The sequence below is a fragment of the Coregonus clupeaformis genome, chromosome 17 (assembly GCF_020615455.1).
Source record: "Coregonus clupeaformis isolate EN_2021a chromosome 17, ASM2061545v1, whole genome shotgun sequence".
In the NCBI taxonomy this organism is placed as follows: domain Eukaryota; kingdom Metazoa; phylum Chordata; class Actinopteri; order Salmoniformes; family Salmonidae; genus Coregonus; species Coregonus clupeaformis.
In genome coordinates, this window is record NC_059208.1 from 53,720,657 (window position 1) to 53,747,576 (window position 26,920).

The window sequence follows — 26,920 nt, forward strand, 5'->3', positions numbered from 1 at the left end:
CAAAAGCGAGGAGGGGAGGGGAAAAGCATCTGTCAGTCGCTTCTGAATAGTTCAATGAACCCCATAGAGTTACTTCACAGCCATGTGGCCCTGAGACCGATCCCTGAAGAACCCCTATTCACTCTCCCCACTGGCCCGTAAGGACACAGCCGACCCAGAAACCCGATTCCTTAATTGACAAGCTTGTAAAGAGCCAAATTACAACTTTGTTCTGTTGGCGGAACAAGCAGATTCATTGATGCCCACATAACTCCCTCTATGCTTTGGTTGTGGTTATTTTAAAACAAGGGGTTTCACATGGACTGGGGGGCAAGGGGGAGAGTTTAGGCTTTCGGTCCACCTCGTTCAAACCAATTATTGCTAATGAGGATGTGATCTTAGAAATAGAATTACTAGAACGAGGATTCCCATTCAAGTCAATGTTCCATGATGGGTGGGCCAGCGTCCATATTGAGTGTACCCAATTCTATTTCTATATACCTGCTGATAACATCCAGGACCACAATGAAGTCATCGTATTTGAAGTTGGACATGTCTGTCCCAAGCAGATAGGCTTTCACTTTCAGCTGGACTTCCTGTAGGGTGAAGGGGAGGAGAACACTTGTTAAAGAGAAATATGGGAAGAGGGCGAGACGAGAGACAGAGGGTGGAGAGAGAGACGAGAGAGAAAGAGGGGGAGGGGAACGAGAGAGCGAGACCAGAGAGAAGAGAGAAGGAATGGAAAAGAGAGCAAGAGAGGAGAGACGAGAGAGGGTAGAAGTGAAAGAAAGCTTGTGTTCGGACCTGCCAGATTCGATTGAGTCCATGCTCCAGCTTCTTCTTCACATAGCTGTGGTCCACAACCGCCTCCTCGGTGTCTGCAGAACCCGTCTCATCTGGGGACGCAAATCACACAGTGATTCAACAATACATCACCTTGAAGTACTAGGCCTTATTCTATCATCTGTTGTTGTGTTATTAATAGTGACTCATGATGTCGGTTGCTCGTTCAGATGTATCTGGAACTGACACTGGAACAGATTGGATTGGATTCACAGATGGGCAATTAAAATGTAATCAATATACAAAAATAGGGGCAAATGAAAATATGGTGTCTTTGCAATTGGAGAGTTGAAACTAGAAATGGCATGAAACTAGAAATGAGTGTTTCACACCCATCTTTACAGTACCAGTGATACCTTTGCTTTTCAGTAATATCTTCTACCCCCATCCTCGTAGCAGTAAGTGTCATCTTTGCTTTCCCAACCCCATGCAAACAGTAAAGTTGGCATTCGTCCACATTAGCCATCATGCTACTGATAATGATCCCCATTTCCATACCCTCCTCATTAGGCTCAGTGTTTTCCCTGTAGATTATGTGATGACAGGAACAGAACACAACAGCGGGAGAGAGACATACGTTACAGCCATTGTCATATTGTCATTCAGACTTGGACACTAAAGAGGTCAAAGCGCCTCTCTCTGCTAGCCAGGCAGCCTTCCCCAGGCATCACAGCAGAGAGAGAAGAAGGGAAGGACGGAGGAGAGAAACTGCCTTAGATATGAAGACTTCCTGTATATGAGCGTAGGGGAATGTTTCCTACCCTCTGCAGTCAAGGCTGTGAGTAAGTGGCTGACTGTGTGTAGTAGGTGGCTGACTCTGTATTTTGTCTCTCTGCATAGACCCCAGGATGCGAACAAACACCATGTAACAAATTGCTGCAATGCATTTTACAAGACTCCAATGACGTAAAACAATGATTCTCCATGAAGCCCCCTCACTCCACTATGCCATTCTCTCCATATGAAATTACATACATTATACCACAACACATCAACTGTTCTGAGACACCACAAGAAGCCACACAATGAGGAAACTCTGGATGACAGCAGGGGGGTTGAGATTCACAATGTGTTTGTGAGGGAGAGGTGGTCAGGCTCAGGACTGTCACTCTGCATCTCCTAACTATCCCTCACACAGACGGCGAAGGAACACATTTTTAGATGATATTACATAACGTGTTGAGGGCCGCCTCCAGTTTGCATCCAAACAGTCCCTGTAATTAGTCAACCCTGTATCTGCTAAGGCGAGTGATTTCATCTAAGCTTTGTCTCAAATGGCACCCTATTCCCTATAGGCCCTGGTCAAAAGTAGTGCACTATATAGGGAATAGGGTGCCATTTGGGACGTAGCCCTGGTGTTTACAGACCAAAACAAGAGGATGCCCTTTATAAAACATGGAATATTTGGAGGATAAACTTTGAATTCCACTGAAGGAAAGCGGTTGAGCTTGAGATGACCTTTGAACGTTGTGGGAGGTGTCAGAGAGGTCACTCCCAAACCCTACAGCTCTGAAGGGCAATTTCATCACAGAACCGCTGCAGTGGAAAAATGCACCCAAACACAGCAAGCAAGGACGAATGGAGGAACTTCAGCCTGAGACAAGGTACCTCTGAAATGGCTAGACTACGTCTTTTGTACCAGCAGCATAAGGTGTGAACACTCCACCACTACCATCCTTTGAGACCACTGACATTAACCTCGATCAAAAAGAGAAGAAAAACTCTGGGGTAATCTAGATGAAGACAGAGGTTGGACGGACTTTGTCTTTTGGAGTGACATCCCTACTTATTGAAATCCCTAGCTATAGAAAGTAGGAAATATTCAGGTATGTGATGCAGATATGGAATATAATCCAGGGATTATGAAACAGGGCATAAGAGGGGTTAATTCCTACAGAAAAGGTGATAACTGCCAGTCGGTATAATCTCCCAGCCCATCCCAGAATAAAACATCTGAGTTGTGCTAATTATGCTTCAAAACAGTAGAAAACGGACTGAACGGGCCGAAGAATTGCCAAAGACTCCAGCCACCCGAGACATGGACTGTCCTTAATGCACCTGCGTGTCAATCTAAGTCACATAATAGAAAGATCCCAATCAAAATTCATCAGTTTAAGCTAGAGATATGTGTTTTTTGCATGGGCTGCATCTTAAACCACCGCATCAGCCTATGTCAGCCTTCCGCATCTGCAGTGGGAGGTGGCTGAGCTACAGCGGTGTTTGTCAGACCACGATCAGTCTTCTCACAAAAATGTCTGTAGTGTCCGAACAGTTTGGCCTAGAAACTAATATGACCCCACTGTGGAAAGGGGAGACTCTCACGAATGATGGTGTTCTCTGTTTTGCTATGACCTCCACGGGACTCATCTAAAGGTAACCCATACAAATGAATGGAAGTATGGAGGTAGTTTTATGCCAACAAAAATAAGGGGTTAAATATGTGTCCAAAAAAACTTAAATATTTCCTGAGCTTTCTTATATGTCGTAGATATAGGACAGACACTTCAAAATGTTATTCCTTATGATATATCTTTGACTGTATTTTTTTTGCCATTTATGAATGTGTTATTCAATGTGTTTCTATGGGCTATAGTAGTTGGCCAAATTCAATATTTCCCCAAAAAAATGTTTTATACCTAAAGGCGTAAAAAAATTCAAAATCAAATATCCAAATGATCCATGGTATGACCATCTTAAAACAATTCCATATGTTAGCTTAGTAGGACACCCCTGTTCTGAGAGCAAAAGGTGGTCCTAATGTTTTGTACACTCAGTGTATAATTTACCACTAGTATATAACCATAAGTATTTATATATTCCTGCTACCAGTCACTTACCAGCCCAGTTTACATGTATATCCGTATATCACGCCCACACTTACACACACACACTAACATCCTCACACACACCCTCACACTTACACACACATTTTAGTCATTTAGCAGACACTCTTATCCAGAGCGACTTACAGTTAAGCGAGTGCATACATTTTTCATACTGGCCCCCCGTGGGAATCGAACCCACAACCCTGGCGTTGCAAGCGCCATGCTCTACCAACTGAGCTATAGGGGACCACCCACCACTTCTGCTGCTGCCATACTGTTTATTATTACTATTATTATTATTTATCCTGCTACCAGTCACTTTCTCCTGATCCCCCTCCTACATGTCCAGATCTACCTCAAACTACTCCAGTTTCCCTGCACATTGTACATTTGGTATTGGCACTGACCCTGTATATAGCTTCCTCTCTAATTGATCGTGTTTTCTTTATTATATAGCATTTGTTATTAGTTAATATTTTGATATTGATTACTGCACTGTTGGGGTTAGAGCTTGCAAGTTAAGCATTTCACTGTACTTGTGCATGTGACAATAAAACTTGAACTGAACCGAAACAGGGAGGGAATACCTGGACTTATCTAAGAAGAAACGCTCCTTTTGGTTTTCTGTTCTAAAGCATTTTGCTACGGTGTGCTCTACTGAACACAACCCTGAAGTTGATCTCACCTGAACAATGATAGAGAACAGCATGACATCACAGAGAACAGACAACCTACTGGAGAACAGCATGACATCACAGAGAGAACAGACAACCTACTGGAGAACAGTATGACATCACAGAGAGAACAGACAACCTACTGGAGAACAGTATGACATCACAGAGAGAACAGAAAACCTACTGGAGAACAGTATGACTTCACAGAGAGAACAGACAACCTACTGGAGAACAGTATGGCATCACAGAGAGAACAGACAACATACAGGAGAACAGTATGACATCACAGAGAGAACAGACAACATACAGGAGAAGTCAGGTCAAATAAACTGAGGCCCATTCGTGGTTAGTTTCACCTAGTGAGGACTTTCACCTTCATTTGACATTTTCCCACAAAACATTAATTTTTGTATCTGTGCAGACAGCAGCTTCATCCAGAGGACTTGGACTACTAATCTCTTTACAGGAACCGCAGTCAGAGGGTGGACGGAAGCTGATATTTGCACTGACCCAGATTATGACTGCAAATGGGGTGTTTAAATAATGAAAGAGAGGCTCTTCATCTGAAACTCTCAGTTTAATCTCCTTTGATAAGTGTTCCATCAATAGGACAAGTACTACTTCCATTGTTTAAATGAAATCCACAATGTGAACTATTTTCCTAGACCTATAGACCTTGTTAATACGATAAGCTATACGTTTAGCTAACATTTAGCTAACATTTATCGGTCACAAAACTGAAGAGTGAATTGGTTCTTTATATCTACCCTATGCTCTGTATATCCTATTGACTGATTGTTAATGGATAACTCTGCACCATCAACACTGCAGCCTTACTGCCAGACGTTTGTCAGTTCCGGAAGCCTCATTAAACTCAGAGGCAATGGCGTTTGGATGGAAAACAAAGAGATGCTGCTTGGCAGTTGACAATGCGGGTTAATCAGTTCTCTCCATGATGTCAGCCTTGAGAGAGAAGCTCCGCTAGGTAGCACCCCCACCCCCCAGAGGTGAGTCAGAAAGCCAAATGATGCAGAAGGCATGACAGATACCATCTTCTGAGATGCAGTTAACTTTTTACCCACACACACATGTCCACACAAACAGAAACATGCACACACCTACACAGACTCAAACATCCACTCGTTCAAGTCAGCCAAATGGTGTCCAAGGCTTCAACAACATTTTAAAAATGTAATTTAACCAAGTTTAGAGGCTAACAGACATGTTGGAAAGTTTTAGAAAGTTATCATAATTCTGATGAGGTCATGTGTTCGAGCTGGTGACTATTTCACTCTCATCTTTCTTTATATAAGAGCACTAATGATCATATTTACCTCTCCTGATTATTGTCATAGTGACTTTCTACAGCTCAGCTGAGAGTGAATACTGCTAGTTATTATCATGATGTGTTTCCAGCACTGTGGCATGGAAGTAGGCACTTCTAACCGACCATGAATACAGATAGACCGAGTGAAGAACATGAGATGTCAGACTGATATGACAGCTCATCATAGCCACTCATTTTAAATAACGCATTTCCTGATTTGTAAAATGAATCTGACAGTTGTCATCAGCGCCGGATTAATGCCTGGGCTTACCAGGGCTGAAGCCCCTGAGACCGTGGGGAGACCAAGAGGCATAAAAATATATATATAATATATATATATATATATATATATAATAATAATAAAAGGAAATATATACTATATATTATGAATGTAATATATATATATTGGATTTTTTTTACTGCAACCGCCAACCACAGGAGGATTCAAGAGCCCGCTCTCAATGAGTGTAGACAGCCTGCAGCTGCTCTGCTAATCGTCAGATGGGGAGAGGAGGTAGGGGGCAAACGTGTGTAACTGGGGGGCCCTGCCTTCATTGGGTAACTGATCAATAAAACATTTAAAATAAACTGCATAATAAATCAATGTGACTGGTCAATTGTGTGAGTCAGGGGCTGGGCCCAAGCCCATAGGTGGCCCAAGAGGCCCCAAAAATATAAATACAAAATACGTTGTTGTTTTTAATATTGTTTTTATCCAACCACAGGAGCCTCAATGTTCAAAATACATTAGAGCGCATAATTTAGCCACAGAGGATGAATAGTTTCGAAAAAATAAATGTGGATTCATTTTATCACAAGAACATACAGGTAACTGCCAAAATAAAGGAAACACCAACATATTGTCTTAAAAGGGTGTTTGGCCACCACGAGCTGCCAGAACAGCTTCAATGCTCCTTGACATAGATTCTACAAGTGGATCTAATCATGACAGAAAAATGAATCTCACACCATGACATATTATTTGTATTCCACATTTACTCACGTCTTTCCTTTATTTTGGCAGTTACCGGTTGCCTACAGTCAGGAAGGCCGCAATCTGGCCAGCATGGGCGCCAAATACAGTTAGGGAAACAAGTATTTGATACCCTGCTGATTTTGTACGTTTGCCCACTGACAAAGAAATGATCAGTCTATAATTTTAATGGTAGGTTTATTTGAACAGTGAGAGACAGAATGACAACAAAAAAAAACAGAAAAACGCATGTCAAAAATTTTATAAATTGATTTGCATTTTAATGAGGGAACTAAGTATTTGACTCCCTCTCAATCAGAAAGATTTCTGGCTCCCAGGTGTCTTTTATACAGGTAACGAGCTGAGATTAGGATAACAATCTTAAAGGGAGTGCTCCTAATCTCAGCTTGTTACCTGTATAAAAGACACCTGTCCACAGAAGCAATCAAACTCTCCACCACGGCCAAGACCAAAGAGCTCTCCAAGGATGTCAGGGACAAGATTGTAGACCTACACAAGGCTGGAGTGGGCTACAAGACCATCGCCAAGCAGCTTGGTGAGAAGGTGACAACAGTTGGTGCGATTATTCGCAAATGGAAGAAACACAAAAGAACGGTCAATCTCCCTCGGCCTGGGGCTCCATGCAAGATCTCACCTCGTGGAGTTGCAATGATCATGAGAAAGGTGAGGAATCAGCCCAGAACTACACAGGAGGATCTTGTTAATGATCTCAAGGCAGCTGGGACCATAGTCACCAAGAAAACAATTGGTAACACACTACGCCGTGAAGGACTGAAATCCTGCAGTGCCCGCAAGGTCCCCGTGCTCAAGAAAGCACATATACAGGGCCATCTGAAGTTTGCCAATGAACATCTGAATGATTCAGAGGAGAACTGGGTGAAAGTGTTGTGGTCAGATGAGACCAAAATTGAGCTCTTTGGCATCAACTCAACTCGCCATGTTTGGAGGAGGAGGAATGCTGCCTATGACCCCAAGAACACCATCCCCACCGTCAAACATGGAGGTGGGAACATTATGCTTGGAGCTGTTTTTCTGCTAAGGGGACAGGACAACTTCACCGCATCAAAGGGATGATGGACGGGGCCATGTACCGTCAAATCTTGGGTGAGAATCTCCTTCCCTCAGCCAGGGCATTGAAAATGGGTCGTGGATGGGTATTCCAGCATGACAATGACCCAAAACACACGGCCAAGGCAACAAAGGATTGGCTCAAGAAGAAGCACATTAAGGTCCTGGAGTGGCCTAGCCAGTCTCCAGACCTTAATCCCATAGAAAATCTGTGGAGGGAGCTGAAGGTTCGAGTTGACAAACATCAGCCTCGAAACCTTAATGACTTGGAGAAGATCTGCAAAGAGGAGTGGGACAAAATCCCTCCTGAGATGTGTGCAAACCTGGTGGCCAACTACAAGAAACATATGACCTCTGTGATTGCCAACAAGGGTTTTGCCACCAAGTACTAAGTCATGTTTTGCAGAGGGGTCAAATACTTATTTCCCTCATTAAAATGCAAATCAATTTATAACATTTTTGACATGCGTTTTTCTGGATTTTATTGTTGTTATTCTGTCTCTCACTGTTCAAATAAACCTACCATTAAAATTATAGACTGATCATTTCTTTGTCAGTGGGCAAACATACAAAATCAGCAGGGGATCAAAAACTTTTTTCCCTCACTGTATGCAGTTTGTTGCATTGTGGCCATAGACATATAATCCATAGAGTTGTTTTGGAACCTCTTACCCTGGCAATTTGACTACTAAACTCATGGGTACACTAGCAATGGCTGCCAGTCCTGACTTGAATGGGAACTTCCATCTTTAGATAATATTTCCATGGTTGGTTGCGGCTGACTGTTTGCCTTTTGCACATTTCTAAATACAATCGCGGGAAAAACGTACAGTTTGGAAAGCAAATGGCTACTGCTGAAAACAGAAGACTAATCTGTCTGTAGAACCAATATATAAATACAATTGTCATAGTAGGCTAGCTCATCGGCCTAGTAGTAGCCTATGGCTTCATGTTCATCATTAAGAGAGTGAGTGTGCAACTGGAAATGTTATTTAGTAGCATACTGTAGCATATAAATAAATAATAATGAAAAATATTTATAATTATATATATATACACACACAGTGGGGAGAACAAGTATTTGATACACTGCCGATTTTGCAGGTTTTCCTACTTACAAAGCATGTAGAGGTCTGTAATTTTTATCATAGGTACACTTCAACTGTGAGAGACGGAATCTAAAACAAAAATCCAGAAAATCACATTGTATGATTATTAAGTAATTAATTTTTATTTTATTGCATGACATAATTATTTGATACATCAGAAAAGCAGAACTTAATATTTGGTACAGAAACCTTTGTTTGCAATTACAGAGATCATACGTTTCCTGTAGGTCTTGACCAGGTTTGCACACACTGCAGCAGGGATTTTGGCCCACTCCTCCATACAGACCTTCTCCAGATCCTTCAGGTTTCGGGGCTGTCGCTGGGCAATACGGACTTTCAGCTCCCTCCAAATATGTTCTATTGGGTTCAGGTCTGGAGACTGGCTAGGCCACTCCAGGACCTTGAGATGCTTCTTACGGAGCCACTCCTTAGTTGCCCTGGCTGTGTGTTTCGGGTCGTTGTCATGCTGGAAGACCCAACCACGACCCATCTTCAATGCTCTTACTGAGGGAAGGAGGTTGTTGGCCAAGATCTCGCGATACATGGCCCCATCCATCCTCCCCTCAATACGGTGCAGTGGTCCTGTCCCCTTTGCAGAAAAGCATCCCCAAAGAATGATGTTTCCACCTCCATGCTTCACGGTTGGGATGGTGATCTTGGGGTTGTACTCATCCTTCTTCTTCCTCCAAACACGGCGAGTGGAGTTTAGACCAAAAAGCTCTATTTTTGTCTCATCAGACTACATGACCTTCTCCCATTCCTCCTCTGGATCATCCAGATGGTCATTGGCAAACTTCAGACGGGCCTGGACATGCGCTGGCTTGAGCAGGGGGACCTTGCGTGCGCTGCAGGATTTTAATCCATGACGGCGTAGTGTGTTACTAATGGTTTTCTTTGAGACTGTGGTCCCAGCTCTCTTCAGGTCATTGACCAGGTCCTGCTGCGTAGTTCTGGGCTGATCCCTCACCTTCCTCATGATCATTGATGCCCCATGAGGTGAGATCTTGCATGGAGCCCCAGACTGAGGGTGATTGACCGTCATCTTGAACTTCTTCCATTTTCTAATAATTGCGCCAACAGTTGTTGCCTTCTCACCAAGCTGCTTGCCTATTGTCCTGTAGCCCATCCCAGCCTTGTGCAGGTCTACAATTTTATCCCTGATGTCCTTACACAGCTCTCTGGTCTTGGCCATTGTGGAGAGGTTGGAGTCTGTTTGATTGAGTGTGTGGACAGGTGTCTTTTATACAGGTAACGAGTTCAAACAGGTGCAGTTAATACAGGTAATGAGTGGAGAACAGGAGGGCTTCTTAAAGAAAAACGAACAGGTCTGTGAGAGCCGGAATTCTTACTGGTTGGTAGGTGATCAAATACTTATGTCATGCAATAAAAATGCCAATTAATTACTTAAAAATCATACACTGAGATTTTCTGGATTTTTGTTTTAGATTCCGTCTCTCGCAGTTGAAGTGTACCTATGATAAAAAATTACAGACCTCTACATGCTTTGTAAGTAGGAAAACCTGCAAAATCGTCAGTGTATCAAATACTTGTTCTCCCCACTGTACAATATATAATTTGGGAAGTGAATTACAGGATAGTTAGTCTCTCTTTCTCTGGAACAATAGCAGAGTTCCTTTGATGTAAAACACCTGGCAAGCTAAGAATGAACCATCTGTGCATCCTAACCATATCACGGAGAGGGAAACAAATTGCACCACGGTTGTTTCTTCTGACTGGGCCAAGAACAACTGCATGAGTCACTCCCGTAAAGAAAGAATGGAACAAAAGAAAGAATGAAACAAAATCATTTAAGAATGAAACAAGGCTCAGCCCAGGCCCACTGTGACATGACAGTATGACACTGAGGGGGATAGTGTTCATAAAAGAGATTATCTGGTACTTTTGTATACTTGTTAGCCAGTAGTTCTGAAAGTAGCGCTCACGAGCAAAAGTGGTCCCCGAAAATTGGGTACTATGTCAAATATGTGCAGATATGTCATTGCTCTCTCTCTCACTCCGTTGTGTGTGCATCTTGCTAACTGTCACTCAAATGGCGAGGGGCTGAAGCTCATTGGCTAGAACTCAAATTGCTAGGGGGCTGGCCCAGTTGGGGGAAAATGTAGGTAAAATGGCGCAGCACAGCTTCCAGAAAAACTGTCGCTTTCAAACTAGAGATTTCGTGGCTAATTGAGGTAAAACAGTAATTCTGCTCATAGATTATGCATGTATGTACTACACATCCAGCCCAAACCGGGAGGTTTAAAAAAGACTTACTAGTCGCCAGAGCATGTCTTTAACAAGCGAGTGAGAAGGGAGATTAGCTCTTCTGACTGGCTGGGCGAGGTAGAGAAAAGGTTAATGCTACTAATGGGAACAGGGGAGGGGGGAACAGGGGAGGGAGGAAAGAGGAGGGAGGAACAGGTGAGGGAGGAAAGAGGAGAGGAGCCTGAGGAGGAGGGTGATATAAATGTGCAAAGACTAAAATGGTTTGATAGAGTATTTCTAGGTTACCTTCTATCCAGGCTGGGCCTCAGTTTGACACCAGCAAAATGTGAATTAATCTAGTGATAGAACTCATTGTAATGTTCTTCAAAAAAATATCACAGGAAGGTCAAAGCAGTTTAGGTTGGACAATGCAAGCCACTGGCAGGAAAGAACCTGGGGAGTAAGTGAGGTGTGATGAAACAGCATCCAGAGGGCTTTCATTGTGTTACTGTTACACATTTCAAAATTGTTAACAGATATCCTCCCCCTGACGATGGAAAGGAAGGACGCCAGAAAACAACCGGCCAACGCCTCAGAGACTACAGCTCAAAGTTCCGAGACGTAGTTTCGCCAAGTAATGCAACAAGATAAAACTGTGACAAGGAGCCATGAGAAACTTGGAAGGTCTTTAGTCAAATCCTAGCCAGCCAAAACATAATTTAAACACCCATCTAAAACAAATTAATTACAGGTTATTTAAGCAATAAGGCACGAGGGGGTGTAGTATATGGCCAATATACCACGGCTAAGGGCTGTTCTTACGCACGACATAACGCAGAGTGCTTGGATACAACCCTTAGCCGTGGTATATTGGCCATATACCACAAACCCCCGAGGTGCCTTATTGCTATTATAAACTGGTTACCAACGTAATTAGAGCAGTACAAATAAATGTTTTGTCATACCCGTGGTATACGGTCTGATAAACCACGGCTACCAATCAGCATTCAGTTTACAATTCTCTCTTTTGACCTGGCAACCTCATTTACCTCATCACTGCGATGGAAGCAACAAAGATGACGTTGGAGTGTGAAAACACACAACAAAGCTGGTCACAGGCCAGGGAAAGCAATTTACCTGCTGATAGGTCCGGCAAATGAAGGAGAGAGAAGCCGCCTTAACAAATACGGAGGTAAGTAGCAGAGGCAATGGAAGGCAATGGGAGGAGTAATTGTCAATTTCCGTCCGGGGATTGCTGTATTATTTAATGTCCCAGACACGCATAATTAGCCAAGCAATCCTGTACATGAAAATGCCTAAATGATCAGGATCAGAAGGAACTGGTGTAGCTACGTATCAATGATGTCATCTGTTAACCTAACTATGGAGTCTCTTTTGGACTGAATCAAGGAAGGCAGTCATCCAAGTTAGCCCGTAATATATCATAGAGTCACACCCAAAAAATAACACTAAAAAACAGGACACATTGTGAGAAATTCTATGCTCCTATGAGATCATAAGTCAATCACAAATGACCGTGAAAAAACTCAACTTGTTCACAAACAGCAAACGTTACCATTTCATCCATCTTGATTTCATTTTATGTTGGTTTCATCTTAGAATGAGGCGGAACTGTACACGTGAGAAGGCCAATATCAAGGCCAAGATCTTCCCCCCTCTGTCCTGGATTGATTGTATGTTTAGCGTGGCAGTTCTAAGCTAACAGTCAATACGAAGGGTTCCAGTCAGTGCTGTGAGCTTGTAACTGATCCACTAACCACGGCCATTTATCCTCTCTCCACCGAGGACCTGTCCGAGCTGATCGAACATGACAGTGGGTGAGCTAAGGCTGCAAAGTCAATTTGGCAAGAAGGGAGGGAACCATTCACCCATATTCAATCCAGAAACAACTTCCCTTAATTACTGATACATCCTGGAGACAGGTTCATTATATCAGCTGTGGTGGCGCTCCGTAGATATGATGCAGGCTGTGTCCCGAATAACACACTATTCCTTTAATAGGGGCTCTGGTTAAAAGTAGGGCACTTTATCTGGAATAGGGTGCCATTTGGGATGCATACGCAGCGTTGCAGCCATCAAGGGACCTTTAAATTATTTTCTCCAATGAAAGGAGAGGAGCCTCGCGTTCATGCAGGGCGCCCGGTAGAACGTGTTGGGACCAAGGACACAAAGCCAGTCTGAAAACTTAAGACCAGCATGTAAATCACTCTTCTTAAGGCTTTGGTATACGCAGAGATGCACAAACACTTATAAGAACACACAAACACACACACCGAACACACACACACACACACCAAACAAACAAGCACCAAACACACACACCCTTTACATAGAGGAGGGGTGAAAGCGGGTGCAGAGCGAGGACCTTCACTTAGAGAGCAGTAGAGGACAGCCAATCACACCTCTTGATGGATTGCCCCGCCTCCTCTGATTAGAACTGAATGTCCCAGAACGAGGAGATGTGCTTAACTAAGGTTTGGAAGCTGGAGACTTGAAGGGCGTGTTAAAAATGGTAACCTATTCCCTATATAGTACACTATTTTTGACCAGGTAGTGCACTATACAGGGAATAGGGCGCCATTTGGGACAAAGCCAAAGTCTCAACGGCACCAGTGATCAGGGGATAAAGGCGTCACATTTTATTTTATTTTTTTCATTTTAGCAGACGCTCTTATCCAGAGCGACTTACAGGAGCAATCAGGGTTAAGTGCCTTGCTCAAGGGCACATCGACAGATTTTTCACCTAGTCAACTCGGGGATTAGAACCAGCGACCTTTCGGTTACTGGCACAACGCTCTTAACCACTAAGCTACCTGCCGCCATCAGCCATTTTCTTAATCAATCCAATGTACTGAAGGGGGAAATTAAACCGCATTTGAGCCAAAATTACTGCTGATTGACAAAGTAATGGAAAAGGTAAACTAATAGGAAGGAATAGAGAAAACTGAAACTTTATCACCATGGAAACAGAGCCAAAGGTTATTTTTCCCAGACTTGGATACCTTAGTAAGGTGATATTAGTGATGATACAGCTGGAATATTCGTATTATACATACACTCATCTTGGACTGCCTTTGCGGTCTCAAACTATCTAGCTACCTGCTCTCTCTGGCTTATAGTTCTATATATGTATATATACACACACACTATACAGTATTCAGACCCGTTGACTTTTTCCACATTTTCTTACGTTCCAGCCTTATTCTAAAATGGATTAAATTATTTTTTCCCCTCATCAATCTACACACAATACCCCATAATGACAAAGTGAAAACAGTTTTTGAAAGTTTGGCACATTTATACAAAAACAAAAACAGAAATACCTTATTTACATAAGTATTCAGACCCTTTGCTATGAGACTCAAAATTGAGATCAGGTGCATCCTGTTTCCATTGATCATCCTTGAAATGTTTCCACAACTTGATTGGAGTCCACCTGTGCTAAATTCAATTGATTGGACATGATTTGGAAAGGCCCACACCTGTCTATATAAGGTCCCACAGTTGACAGTGCATGTCAGAGCAAAAACCAAGCCATGATGGATTGTGAAAGGATTGTGTCGAGGCACAGATCTGGAGAAGGGTACCAAAAAATGTCTGCAGCATTGAAGGTCCCCAAGAACACAGTGGCCTCCATCATTCTTAAATGGAAGAAGTTTGGAACAACCAAGACTCTTCCTAGAGCTGGCCGCCCAGCCAAACTGAGCAATCTGGGGAGAAGGGCCTTAATCAGAGCTCCAGAGTTCCTCTGTGGAGATGGGAGAACCTTCCAGAAGGACAACCATCTCTGCAGCACTCCACCTATCAGGCCTTTATGGTAGAGTGGCCAAACGGAAGCCACTCCTCAGTAAAAGGCACATGACAGCCCGCATGGAGTTTGCCAAAAGGCACCTAAAGGAGTTTCAGACCATGAGAAACAAGATTCTCTGGTCTGATGAAACCAAGATTGAACTCTTTGGCCTGAATGCCAAGCGTCACATCTGGAGGAAACCTGGCACCATCTCTACGGTGAAGCATGTTGTTGGCAGCATCATACTGTGGGAATGTTTTTCAGCGGCAGGGATTGGGAGACTACTCAGGATCGAGGGAAAGATGAACGGAGCAAAGTACAGAGAGATCCTTGATGAAAACCTGCTCCAGAGCGCTTAGGACCTCAGACTGGGGTGAAGGTTCACCTTCCAACAGGACAACGACCCTAAGCACACAGCCAAGACAACGCAGGAGTGGGTTCGGGACAAGTCTCTGAATGTCCTTGAGTGGCCCAGCCAGAGCCCGGACTTGAATCCGATCGAACATCTCTGGAGAGACCTGAAAATAGCTATGCAGCGACGCTCCCCATCCAACCTGACAGAGCTTGAGAGGATCTGCAGAGAAGAATGGGAGAAACTCCCCAAATACAGGTGTGCCAAGCTTGTAGCGTCATACCCAATAAGACTCTAAGCTGTAATCGCTGCCAAAGGTGCTTCAACAAAGTACTGAGTAAAGGGTCTGAATACTTATGTAAATGTTATATTTCCGGTTTTTTTTTAAAATAAATTTGCAAAATCATCATCATGGCATCATGGGGCCAATGTCATTATGGGGTATTGTGTGTAGATTGAGGAGGGATAAAAACTATTTAATCCATGTTAGAATAAGGCTGTAATGTAACAAAATGTGGAAAAAGTCAAGGGGTCTGAATACTTTCCGAATGCACTGTATATACAAAAGTATGTGGACAACCCTTCAAATTAGTGGATTCGGCTATATCAGCCATACCCGTTGCTGAAAGGTGTATAAAACCGAGCACGCAGCCATGCAATCTCCATAGACAAACATTGGCTGTAGAATGGCCTTACTGAAGAGCTCAGTGACTTTCACATTGCACCGCCATAGCATGCCACATTCCAATAAGTCATTTCTTCCAATTTCTGCCCTGCTAGAGCTGCCCCGGACAACTGTAAGGGCTGTTATTATGAAATGGAAATGTCTAGGAGCAACAACGGCTCAGCCGTGAAGTGGTAGGCCACACAAGCTCATAGAATGGGACTTTCCTCAGTTGCAACACTCACTATTGAGTTCAAAAACTGCCTCCGGAAGCAACGTCAGCACAAGGACTTTTCGTCGGGAGCTTCATGAAATGGGTTTCCATGGCAGAGCAGCCGCATACAAGCCTAAGATCACCATGCGCAATGCCAAGCGTCAGCTGGAGTGGTGTAAAGCTCCCCACCATTGGACTCTGGAGCAGTGGAAACATGTTCTCTGGAGTGATGAATCACGCTTTACCATCTCGCAGTCCGACGGACTAATCTGGATTTGGCAGATGCCAGTAGAACTCTACCTGCCCCAATGCATAGTGCCAATTGTAAAGTTTGGTGGAGGAGGAATAATGGTCTGGGGCTGTTTTTCATGGTTTGGGCTAGGCCCCTTTCAGTTAAAGGAAATCTTAACGCTACAGCATACAATGACATTCCAACTTTGTGGCAACAGTTTGGGGAAGGCCCTTTCCTGTTTCAGCATGACAATGCCCCCGTGCACAAAGCGAGGTCCATACAGAAATTGTTTGTCGAGATTAGTGTGGAAGAACTTGACTGGCCTGCACAAAGCTCTGACCTCAACCCCATCAAACACATTTGGGATGAATTGGAACGCCGACTGTGAGCCAGGCCTAAACGCCCAACATCAGTGCTCGAACTCACTAATGCTCTTGTGGCTGAATGGAAGCAAGTCCCCGCAGCAATGTCCAACATCTAGTGGAAAGCCTGTTCTCAGAAAAGTAGAACAACACTCCATTCGTCATTAATTTCATCTAATCTAAATATCACGTAAACAATGCATCGTCCCCCCTGTGGTTGTACGGAATCATCCTTAATAAATGCACATTAATAATACATAAATAAATCCTAACAGGGGGTGAGCACTGAGGGACATGATGTTGTCTACATGTGTCTGTAATTAGGATAAATAAATACATCATTTTCTCTAACAAACATCATCAATCAAAACGGTGCTTAAACTGAAATTAACATGATAATGGAATGGAAATGTACTGTATATTTACAGGTTTAAATATCACAGTTTATCTCCTTTGCTTACCGTGTGGATAATTTTGTATTATTCACCTAATCATTAGATGAATCATTAGCAACATTAGATTCAAGAGGTCTTTGGAGAGGGCTCAGTGACTTTTCAAAGTCAGCAGAGTGCTGGCGTCAACAAAGCACAAGCACCTATCACTTTCAGGCCTGGCCGGCTCAATAACCTTCACCATGGACAGCCTGAGAGAGGGAGGGCCACTGAAGCAACACTAGAAAGAAAAAAAACACTTGACTATCAACACAGTGGTAAGTGCGGCAACAAATTCAACCTCAATTACCCATACCATCACGCCAATGTGTGCTGTGTGGGTTGTGCAAATGCAGCGCTGCACATTCACAACAATTTTCGTTAGATGAGCGGGGCAGATGAGAAGGCAGTACCGTAGCTCTGCTCTCTATAAAGGGCAAATGCAATACTTACAAATCCATAAATCTCAGTGATCAGGGGATAAAGGCTTCACCGTGGTCCTACTTGCCATCAGCCATTTTCTTAATCAATCCAATGTACTGAAGGGGGAAATTAAACCGCATTTGAGCCAAAATTACTGCTGATTGACAAAGTAATTGAAAAGATAAACTAATAGGAAGGAATAGAACTTGACTCAACGATAAACCTGAAACAGTAGCTCTGCTCTCTGTAAAAGGTCAAATGCAATCCTTAGAAATCCATCAATCTCCGGGTTTAAGTCTGTGGGGCAGTAATGGGGTTGGCAGGTAGCCTAATGGCTATGCGTGAAAAATCGCTGGTTCGAAACCCAGAGCTGGCAAGGTGGAAAAATCTGCCGCTCTGCCCTTGAGCAAGGCAGTTAACTCCCAACAACAACACCCAAAAACTGCTCCCCTGGACCTTGATTAAGGCAGCCCCACGCACCTCTCTGAATCAGAGGGGTTGGGTTAAATGCGGAAGACACATTTCGGTTGAATGCATTCAGTTGTGCAACTGACTAGGTATCCCATTGCCCCTAATGAATGTCAACCCCCCTTTCTTTTATATATATATTTTTCACAATCAGCTTCAATTGATTTAGGGGCTAATTAAAAGAGTGATTTCTAAGAACTTCTAGAGGACGAGGGGAAACTACGTCAGCAGAAATACAAGGTGAACTGACTGTACAACGTGAAGGTGAGGGCGGCTGAAGAAGGGATCTTTATTATATGGGGTGTTCGAGGCCTTTAGTTGTATTAAGCGTCAGGGAATCAGGGCTTTAGGTGTATTAATTGTAAGGGAATCAGGGCTATAGAAGTACGAGAGGTTAGAGGGTGGATAAGGGCTTTAGTGGTCGCTTGCCTGAATTAAAGGGGAGGGGACAGTGCTATGCTGAATTAAAGGGGAGGGGGTTTTGGTAGGGCAGGCTTACAGAACCTGCAGCTGGTGCAGCCTCCTCCTCCTTCACTTTAGGTTTAGGGAGTAAGTGTAGGGGAATCAGGTCTTTAGAAATAAGAGGTTAGCTTGCAGGGGTCGATGATGAGTAAGGGCTTTAGTGGTCACTTGCCTGAATTAAAGGGGAGGGGACAGTGCTATGCTGAATTAAAGGGGTGGGGGATATTGGTCAGCCAAAGGCCCAGTGTTGTGCTGAATTAAGGGGAGGGGCTAGATATTGGTGGGACAGGTGTACCTGTGGCGGTTGCAGCCTCCTCCTTGTTGTGCTCCTCGTGCCACTGCATGGTCCGGTGATAGCTGAGCATCACCTCCCATAATGCCTTGCACAGGTCGCTCAGGCAGGGAACGTAACTGTCTGGAGTGATGTGCTGCGGATGAGACAGGAAAGATGGACACAAAAATGAAAAGAGAGATAGTGGGAGGGAGGGAGAGAGTGGGAAGGAGGGAGGGAGAGAGTGGGAGGGAGGGAGGGAGGGAGGGAGGGAGGGAGGGAGGGAGGGAGGGAGAGGGAGGGAGGGAGGGAGGGAGGGAGGGAGGAGTGGGAGGGAGGGAGGGAGAGAGAGAGTGGGAGGGAGGGAGGGAGGGAGAGAGTGGGAGGGAGGGAGAGAGTGGGAGGGAGGGAGAGCGGGAGAGAAAAAGATAGGTGTTAGACACAGTTCCTATTTTTTTTCTTCCTGTGAGGTCACGATTAAGAAATTATGTGATGTTCTTTTTTTAATGAACAGAAAGGCCAGTGTGTGTGTGTGTGTGTGTGTGTGTGTTTGTGTGTCTGTGTCCGACGGTTCAGTAATGAGCCTGAAACCATGACATCGACGACAATGTCGAACACTAATACATTCCTTGTGCCTGACTGACTGAATCTAGACTAACCAAAAATATAAAAAACATTTCCATAGAAATGTATGTTTATTGCAAATAGACCTTTAGTAGGCCCATCAAAACATGACCTGCCGCTTGTGGGACAATTTCAGGCACCAAGCAATCTAGTAATACTTTACACATTGGCCTATATAAATGTGTATGGTGTGACTGAATGGAGGGACTGTAGTTCTAATTACACTGTAGATTATACAGAAGTCATGATGACAGTTAGTGCATTCTTTGGGTTTCTCAGCTTCATTTGAGACAGGTGATGTAAAAAAACAACAACCCATCACTCTGGGGAAAAGGGCAAATGAGTTGAGTTAGGCTTTGGCCAACCTCAACATAGCAGCTAGCATCGTTATAACTCTCTACGGCTGGCGTTAGCGGCTCGTCCTGTCAAGCCCAGCGGTGCACAGAGCTCCGAGGCTACACACCTCGTGGCCTGACACAGACCAAGGACAATTTCTCCAGCCATGGTTTTCAACACCATCAGAGACTAAAGAGTCATCATTGCATTGTGAAAGGAGTCAGCAGAGCTGACGCTCACCAGAAGCTCTATGACGCCATTTGTTTTAAACATGGCTCTGTGTGTGAGACCTCCTGATCCCTCTACCAGGCAGCTGTAAATTACTGACAGCAAACCACGCACACCAGGGGTTTCTGCAGGGGCAAACAGTGCATAGCAACAAGGACCCCGGGTGTGGAAAAGCTAACAGGAGCGAAGGATTCCAGATCAATTTATCAATCAATCGCAGCAGTCTCTCTTTCTCCTCTCAGAGTTTACCACCAGCCTGTAAATTAGAGGCTGCCAGACACATTCAGCTGCCAAACCTTTTCTCTGAGTGCCTCTGGGTGAAAAAATTCACGATCGCAAACAGTGAGTCAAGTGAATGATATCATTCAGTGACCCCCCCCCCCCACCTTGTCTCTCCAAAGGTATGACATGGCATCACTAGTGTTGCAAAGCTCCAAAGCTAATGGAATACAAGGAAATCAATTTTATTGTCGAGTTAGAGTTGTAGTGTTTTTGATTAATGTTGGTGAGTTCATGTGTACGGCTGTTTCTGACTATAGTACACAAACACCATAATAAAGGATCAACTTTATTTCGCATTTGGTGTTTCTTCTTTATTTTGCCATTTCCAATTGTTGCAAATCAACCATTCGCCATGCCATAGAGCCCACGGCACACAACAGAAAATAGTTGAGACTAATACAGGAAAGAGGTTGGTAAAAAAAATGTTTTTTAATTAAGAGAACCCTTGGGGAAGGTAATACTAACATAGAGCCCTCTTTTGAAATGCAAAGAGTACCACGTCTCGACAGGAGAAGCACGATACAATATGCCCTGAAACGAATCTACTTACAGTTGAAGTCGGAAGTTTACATACACTTTAGCCAAATACATTTAAACTCAGTTTTTCACAATTCCTGACATTTAATCCAAGTAAAAATTCCCTGTTTTAGGTCAGTTAGGATCACCACTTTATATTAAGAATGTGAAATGTCAGAATAATAGTAGAGAGAATGATATATTTCAGCTTTTATTTCTTTCATCACATTCCCAGTGGGTTAGAAGTTGACATACAGTGAGGGAAAAAAGTATCTGATCCCCTGCTGATTTTGTACGTTTGCCCATTGACAAAGAAATTATCAGTCTATAATTTTAATGGTAGGTTTATTTGAACAGTGAGAGACAGAATAACAACAACAAAATCCAGAAAAATGCATGTCAAAAATTTTAAAAATTGATTTGCATTTTAATGAGGGAAATAAGTATTTGACCCCTCTGCAAAACATGACTTAGTACTTGGTGGCAAAACCCTTGTTGGCAATCACAGAGGTCAGACGTTTCTTGTAGTTGGCCACCAGGTTTGCCCACATCTCAGGAGGGATTATGTCCCACTCCTCTTTGCAGATCTTCTCCAAGTCATTAAGGTTTCGAGGCTGACGTTTGGCAACTCGAACCTTCAGCTCCCTCCACAGATTTTCTATGGGATTATGGTCTGGAGACTGGCTAGGCCACTCCAGGACCTTAATGTGCTTCTTCTTGAGCCACTCCTTTGTTGCCTTGGCCGTGTGTTTTGGGTCATTGTCATGCTGGAATACCCATCCACGACCCATTTTCAATGCCCTGGCTGAGGGAAGGAGGTTCTCACCCAAGATTTGACGGTACATGGCCCCGTCCATCGTCCCTTTGATGCGGTGAAGTTGTCCTGTCCCCTTAGCAGAAAAACACCCCCAAGCATAATGTTCCCACCTCCATGTTTGACGGTGGGGATGGTGCAGGATTTCAGTCCTTCACGGCGTAGTGTGTTTCCAATTGTTTTCTTGGTGACTATGGTCCCAGCTGCCTTGAGATCATTGACAAGATCCTCCCGTGTAGTTCTGGCCTGATTCCTCACCGTTCTCATGATCATTGCAACTCCAAGAGGTGAGCTCTTGCATGGAGCCCCAGGCCGAGGGAGATTGACAGTTATTTTGTGTTTCTTCCATTTGCGAATAATCGCACAAACTGTTGTCACCTTCTCACCAAGCTGCTTGGCGATGGTCTTGTAGCCCATTCCAGCCTTGTGTAGGTCTACAATCTTGGCCCTGACATCCTTGGAGAGCTCTTTGGTCTTGGCCATGGTGGAGAGTTTGGAATCTGATTGATTGATTGCTTCTGTGGACAGGTGTCTTTTATACAGGTAACAAGATGAGATTAGGAGCACTCCCTTTAAGAGTGTGTTCCTAATCTCAGCTCGTTACCTGTATAAAAGACACCTGGGAGCCAGAAATCTTTCTGATTGAGAGGGGATCAAATACTTATTTCCCTCATTAAAATGCAAATCAATTTATAACATTTTTGACATGCGTTTTTCTGGATTGTTTTGTTGTTATTCTGTCTCTCACTGTTCAAATAAACATACCATTAAAATTATAGACTGATCATTTCTTTGTCAGTGGGCAAACGTACAAAATCAGCAGGGGATTAAATACTTTTTTCCCTCACTGTACACTCAATTAGTATTTGGTAGCATTGCCTTTAAACTGTTTAACTTGGGACAAACGTTTCGGGTAGCCTTCCACAAGCTTCCCACAATAAGTTGGGTGAATTTTGGCCCATTCCTCCTGACAGAGCTGGTGTAACAGAGTCAGGTTTGTATGCCTCCTTGCTCGCACACGCTTTTTCAGTTCTGCCCACAGATTTTCTATAGGATTGAGGTCAGGGCTTTGTGATGGCCACTCCAATACCTTGACTTTGTTGTCCTTAAGCCATTTTGCCAAAACTTTGGAAGTATGCTTGGGGTCATTGTCCATTTGGAAGACTCATTTGCGACCAAGCTTTAATTTCCTGAGTGATGTCTTGAGATATTGCTTCAATATATCCACATAATTTTCCTTCCTCATGATGCCATCTATTTTGTTTCACCAGACCAGAGGACACTTCTCCAAAAAGTAAGATCTTTGTCCCCATGTGCAGTTGCAAACCGTAGTCCGTCTTTTTTATGGCGGTTTTGGAGCAGTGGCTTTTCCTTACTGAGCGGCCTTTCAGGTTATGTCGATATAGGACTCGTTTTACTGTGGATATAGATACTTTTGTACCTGTTTCCTCCAGCATCTTCACAAGGTCCTTTGCTGTTGTTCTGGGATTGATTTGCACTTTTCGCACTAAAGTACGTTCATCTCTAGGAGACAGAACACGTCTCCTTCCTGAGAGGTATGACGGCTGCGTGGTCCCATGGTGTTTATACTTGCGTACTATTGTTTGTACAGATGAACGTGCTACCTTCAGGCGTTTGGAAATTGCTCCCAAGGTTGAACCAGACTTGGGGAGGTCTACAATTCTTTTTCTGAGGTCTTGGCTGATTTCTTTTGATTTTCCCATGATGTCAAGCAAAGAGGCACTGAGTTTGAAGGTAGGCCTTGAAATACATCCACAGGTACACCTCCAATTGACTCAAATGATGTCAATTAGCCTAAGCTTCTAAAGCCATGACATCATTTTCTGGAATTTTCCAATCTGTTTAAAGGCACAGTCAACTTAGTGTATGTAAACTTCTGACCCACTGGAATTGTGATACAGTGAAATATAAGTGAAATAATCTTGCAAAAATTACTTGTGTCATGCACAAAGTAGATGTCCTTACCGACTTGCCAAAACTATAGTTTGTTAACAAGAAATTTGTGGACTGTATACTGATGAATACCACTCCAGGTTTTTGTGTCTTTAATACAAATGTTTTTATAAATGATCTTTTCAATTTGTGTGAGTCTAACGCACAGCATATCTCTGACATTTTAATTCCTTTGCTGGATGTGACAGAAATTAATCTTCAAGCTCAGCCTGGAGAGAGAATACTCGCTCTTAGCACAAAGGTAATTCATCACCGAAAGTAATTTAGCAGCAAAAAACAAACTAGCCTCCAGAACAACAGAACTCTACGCTCACCGGCCAGTTTATTAGGTACACCATCAGGTACCAGGTCGCACCCCCCTTTTGCCTCCAGAACTGCCTGAATTCTTCGGGGCACGGATTCTACAAGGTGTTGGAAACGTTCCACAGGGATGTTGGTCCATGCTGACGCGATAGCATCACCTAGTTGCTGCAGATTGGACGGCGGTACATTCATGCTGCCAACAGCCGTTCCATCTCAACCCAGAGATGTTCTATTGGGTTTGGTCAGCAATAAAGTTCATATACGATATGGTATACGTTGCTCAATTGGTATCAAGGGACCTAACGTGCATCAGAAAAACACTCCCAAATCCAGTACACCACTACCACCAGCCTGTAACGTTGACACCAGGCAGGATTGGGCCAGGGTCTCAAGCTGCTTACGCCAAATCCTGACTCTGCCATCAGCATAAGGCAACAGGGACTGGGATTCGTTGGACCAGGCAACGTTTTTCCACTCCTCAATTGTCCAGTGTTGATGACCCCCTGGACCCTTTCTTTTTAAAATTAGCCACCGAAATTGTAGCAACCCCTGTTACTAGCCTGTTCAACATCTCTTTCGTATCATTTGAGATCCCCAGAGATTGGAAAGCTGTCGCGGTCATCCCCCTCTTCAAAGGGGGTGACACTCTAGATCCAAACTGTTACAGACCTATATCCATCCTGCCCTGTCTTTCGAAAGTATTTGAAAGCCAAGTTAACAAACAGATCACCGACCATTTCGAATCCCACCGTACCTTCTCCGCTATGCAATTTGGTTTCCGAGCTGGTCATGGGTGCACCTCAACTACGCTCAAGGTCCTAAACGATATTTTAACCGCGATCGATAAAAGACAGTACTGTGCAGCCGTCTTCATCGACCTGGCAGACTAAATAGCCTTGATTTCTCAAATGACTGCCTCGCCAGTTTCACCAGCTACTTCTCAGATAGAGTTCAATGTCTCAAATCGGAGGGCCTGTTGTCTGGACCTCTGGCAGTCTCTATGGGGGTGCCACAGGATTCAATTCTCGGGCCGACTCTATTCTATTCAATGATGTCGCTCTTTCTGCTGGTGACTCTCAGATCCACCTCTACACAGACGACACCATTTTGTATACATCTGGCCCTTCATTGGACACTGTGTTAACAAACCTCCAAACGAGCTTCAAAGCCATACAAGACTCCTTCCGTGGCCTCCAACTGCTCTTAAACGCTAGTAAAACTAAATGCATGCTCTTCAATCGAACGCTGCTTGCACCCGCCCGCCCGACTAGAATCACTACTCTCGGTCGGGTCTGACTTAGAATATGTGGACAACTACAAATACCTAGGTGTCTGGTTAGACCATAAACTCTCCTTCCAGACTCACATTAAGCATCTCCAATCCAAAGTTAAATATAGAATTGGCTTCCTATTTCGCAACTAAGCCTCCTTCACTCATGCTGCCAAACATGCCCTAGTAAAACTGACTATCCTACCGATCCTTGACTTCGGCGATGTAATTTACAAAATAGCCTCCAACACTCTACTCAGCAAATTGGATGTAGTCTATCACAGTGCCATCCGTTTTGTCACCAAAGCCCCATATACTACCCACCATTGTGACCTGTACGCTCTCGCTGGCTGGCGCTCACTACATATTCGTCACCAATTCCACTGGCTCCAGGTCATCTATAAATCTCTGCTAGGCAAATCCCCGCTCCATAATTTACTACATTTGCACACACTGTATATATATATTTTCTGTTGTATTTTTGACTTTATGTTTTGTTTTACTCCATATGTAACTCTGTGTTGTTGTTTTTATCGCACTGCTTTGCTTTATCTTGGCCAGGTCGCAGTTGTAAATGAGAACTTGTTCTCAACTAGCCTACCTGGTTAAATAAAGGTGAAATATATATATATTTTAAATTTAAAAAATTGTGCGTTCCGAGATTACGTTCTGCACACCCTGTTGTACTGCGCCGTTATTTGTCTGCTTATGGCCCGCCTGTTAGCTTGCACAATTCTTGCTATACTGCTTCGACCTCTCTCATCAACGAGCTGTTTTCACCCATAAGACTGCCGCTGACTGGATGTTTTTTGTTTGACGCACCATACCCTAGACACTGTTGTGCATGAAAAGCCCAGGAGGGCGGCCGTTTCTGAGATACTGGATGCGGCTCGCCTGGCACCGATGATCATGCCACGCGCAAAGTTGCTTAGGTCACTCATTTTGCCCATTCTAACGTTCAATCGAACAGTAACTGAATGCCTCGATGCCTGTCTGCCTGCTTTATATATAGCAAGCCATGGCCACGTGACTAGCACTGTGGCGGTCATGAAATTTTGTCAGCCAGTTATTGTCATGCAAAAGACTGCCGGTCTCACAGTAATTGACTGTTAATTAACATTAACATGTTTAGTATCCACGCATACAAGCTGCATACAATCCGCTGACTCGCGCTTTAACAACATCTACTGTACATTTAAAAAGTATAATAAATAATAAAATAAATCAATTGAATATACACCATCAAAATAAATCCATTATTTATTTTAGTCAGGTCTAAAGAGACATTATGATATGAAGAAGAATAGAATAGCCTATGAGTTGGCCTACTGTATGTTATCTGGCTATGCTCAATGCTCCATGTAGGCTTGTTCATTTAGCTGACAAGATAAGCTTATAAGTCCCATGCCATTATTTTATATTATATATATTTTTTTATAGTAATAGAAAGGATATTTTTTCCATTCTGGAGCGAGTGCGCATATGAAGTGGCTATGTTGAGCGTAAAAGTGATCATTTGAAACAGGTCCTATACGCTAGAGTTAGAATTATTTGGCAACTTTAGTTGTGAATGACACAAACCTTAGAATGTCTTAAAAATCAAAACATATAATGGGCTGCATGGTGCTATTGATGATTTGAGAAAGTCGCAAAAAAAGCTTGAGCTCTGTTCCTTGCCTCAGGCTGCACAGCTGTTCTCTCATCAAGTGATCATATTTTCACCCATCAGACTATTCTCAACTTAATCTTGTCTTTACTAATATGTCAAATTAGTTTCGATTTAGAGTTTATCAAATGGGCAGGAACAGTGGCAGGGGAAAAAATATATGTCATCTGAAGGGACACACCCCTATAATCAA

The 26,920-nt window shown here is 43.5% G+C and overlaps 1 protein-coding gene across 1 annotated transcript in view; it reads right to left on the reverse strand.

Annotated features, from left to right (window-relative positions):
- Positions 1-26,920, reverse strand: part of LOC121586746 (syndetin-like) — a 291,135-nt gene that overhangs the window by 134,400 nt on the left and 129,815 nt on the right. Inside the window, exons 13-15 of the mRNA XM_041903695.2 lie at positions 18,739-18,871; positions 784-875; positions 481-575 (exon numbers count right to left, since the gene is read on the reverse strand). Of these exons, the coding sequence (XP_041759629.2) occupies positions 481-575; positions 784-875; positions 18,739-18,871 (320 nt within the window). The remainder of the gene's footprint in view (positions 1-480; positions 576-783; positions 876-18,738; positions 18,872-26,920) is intronic.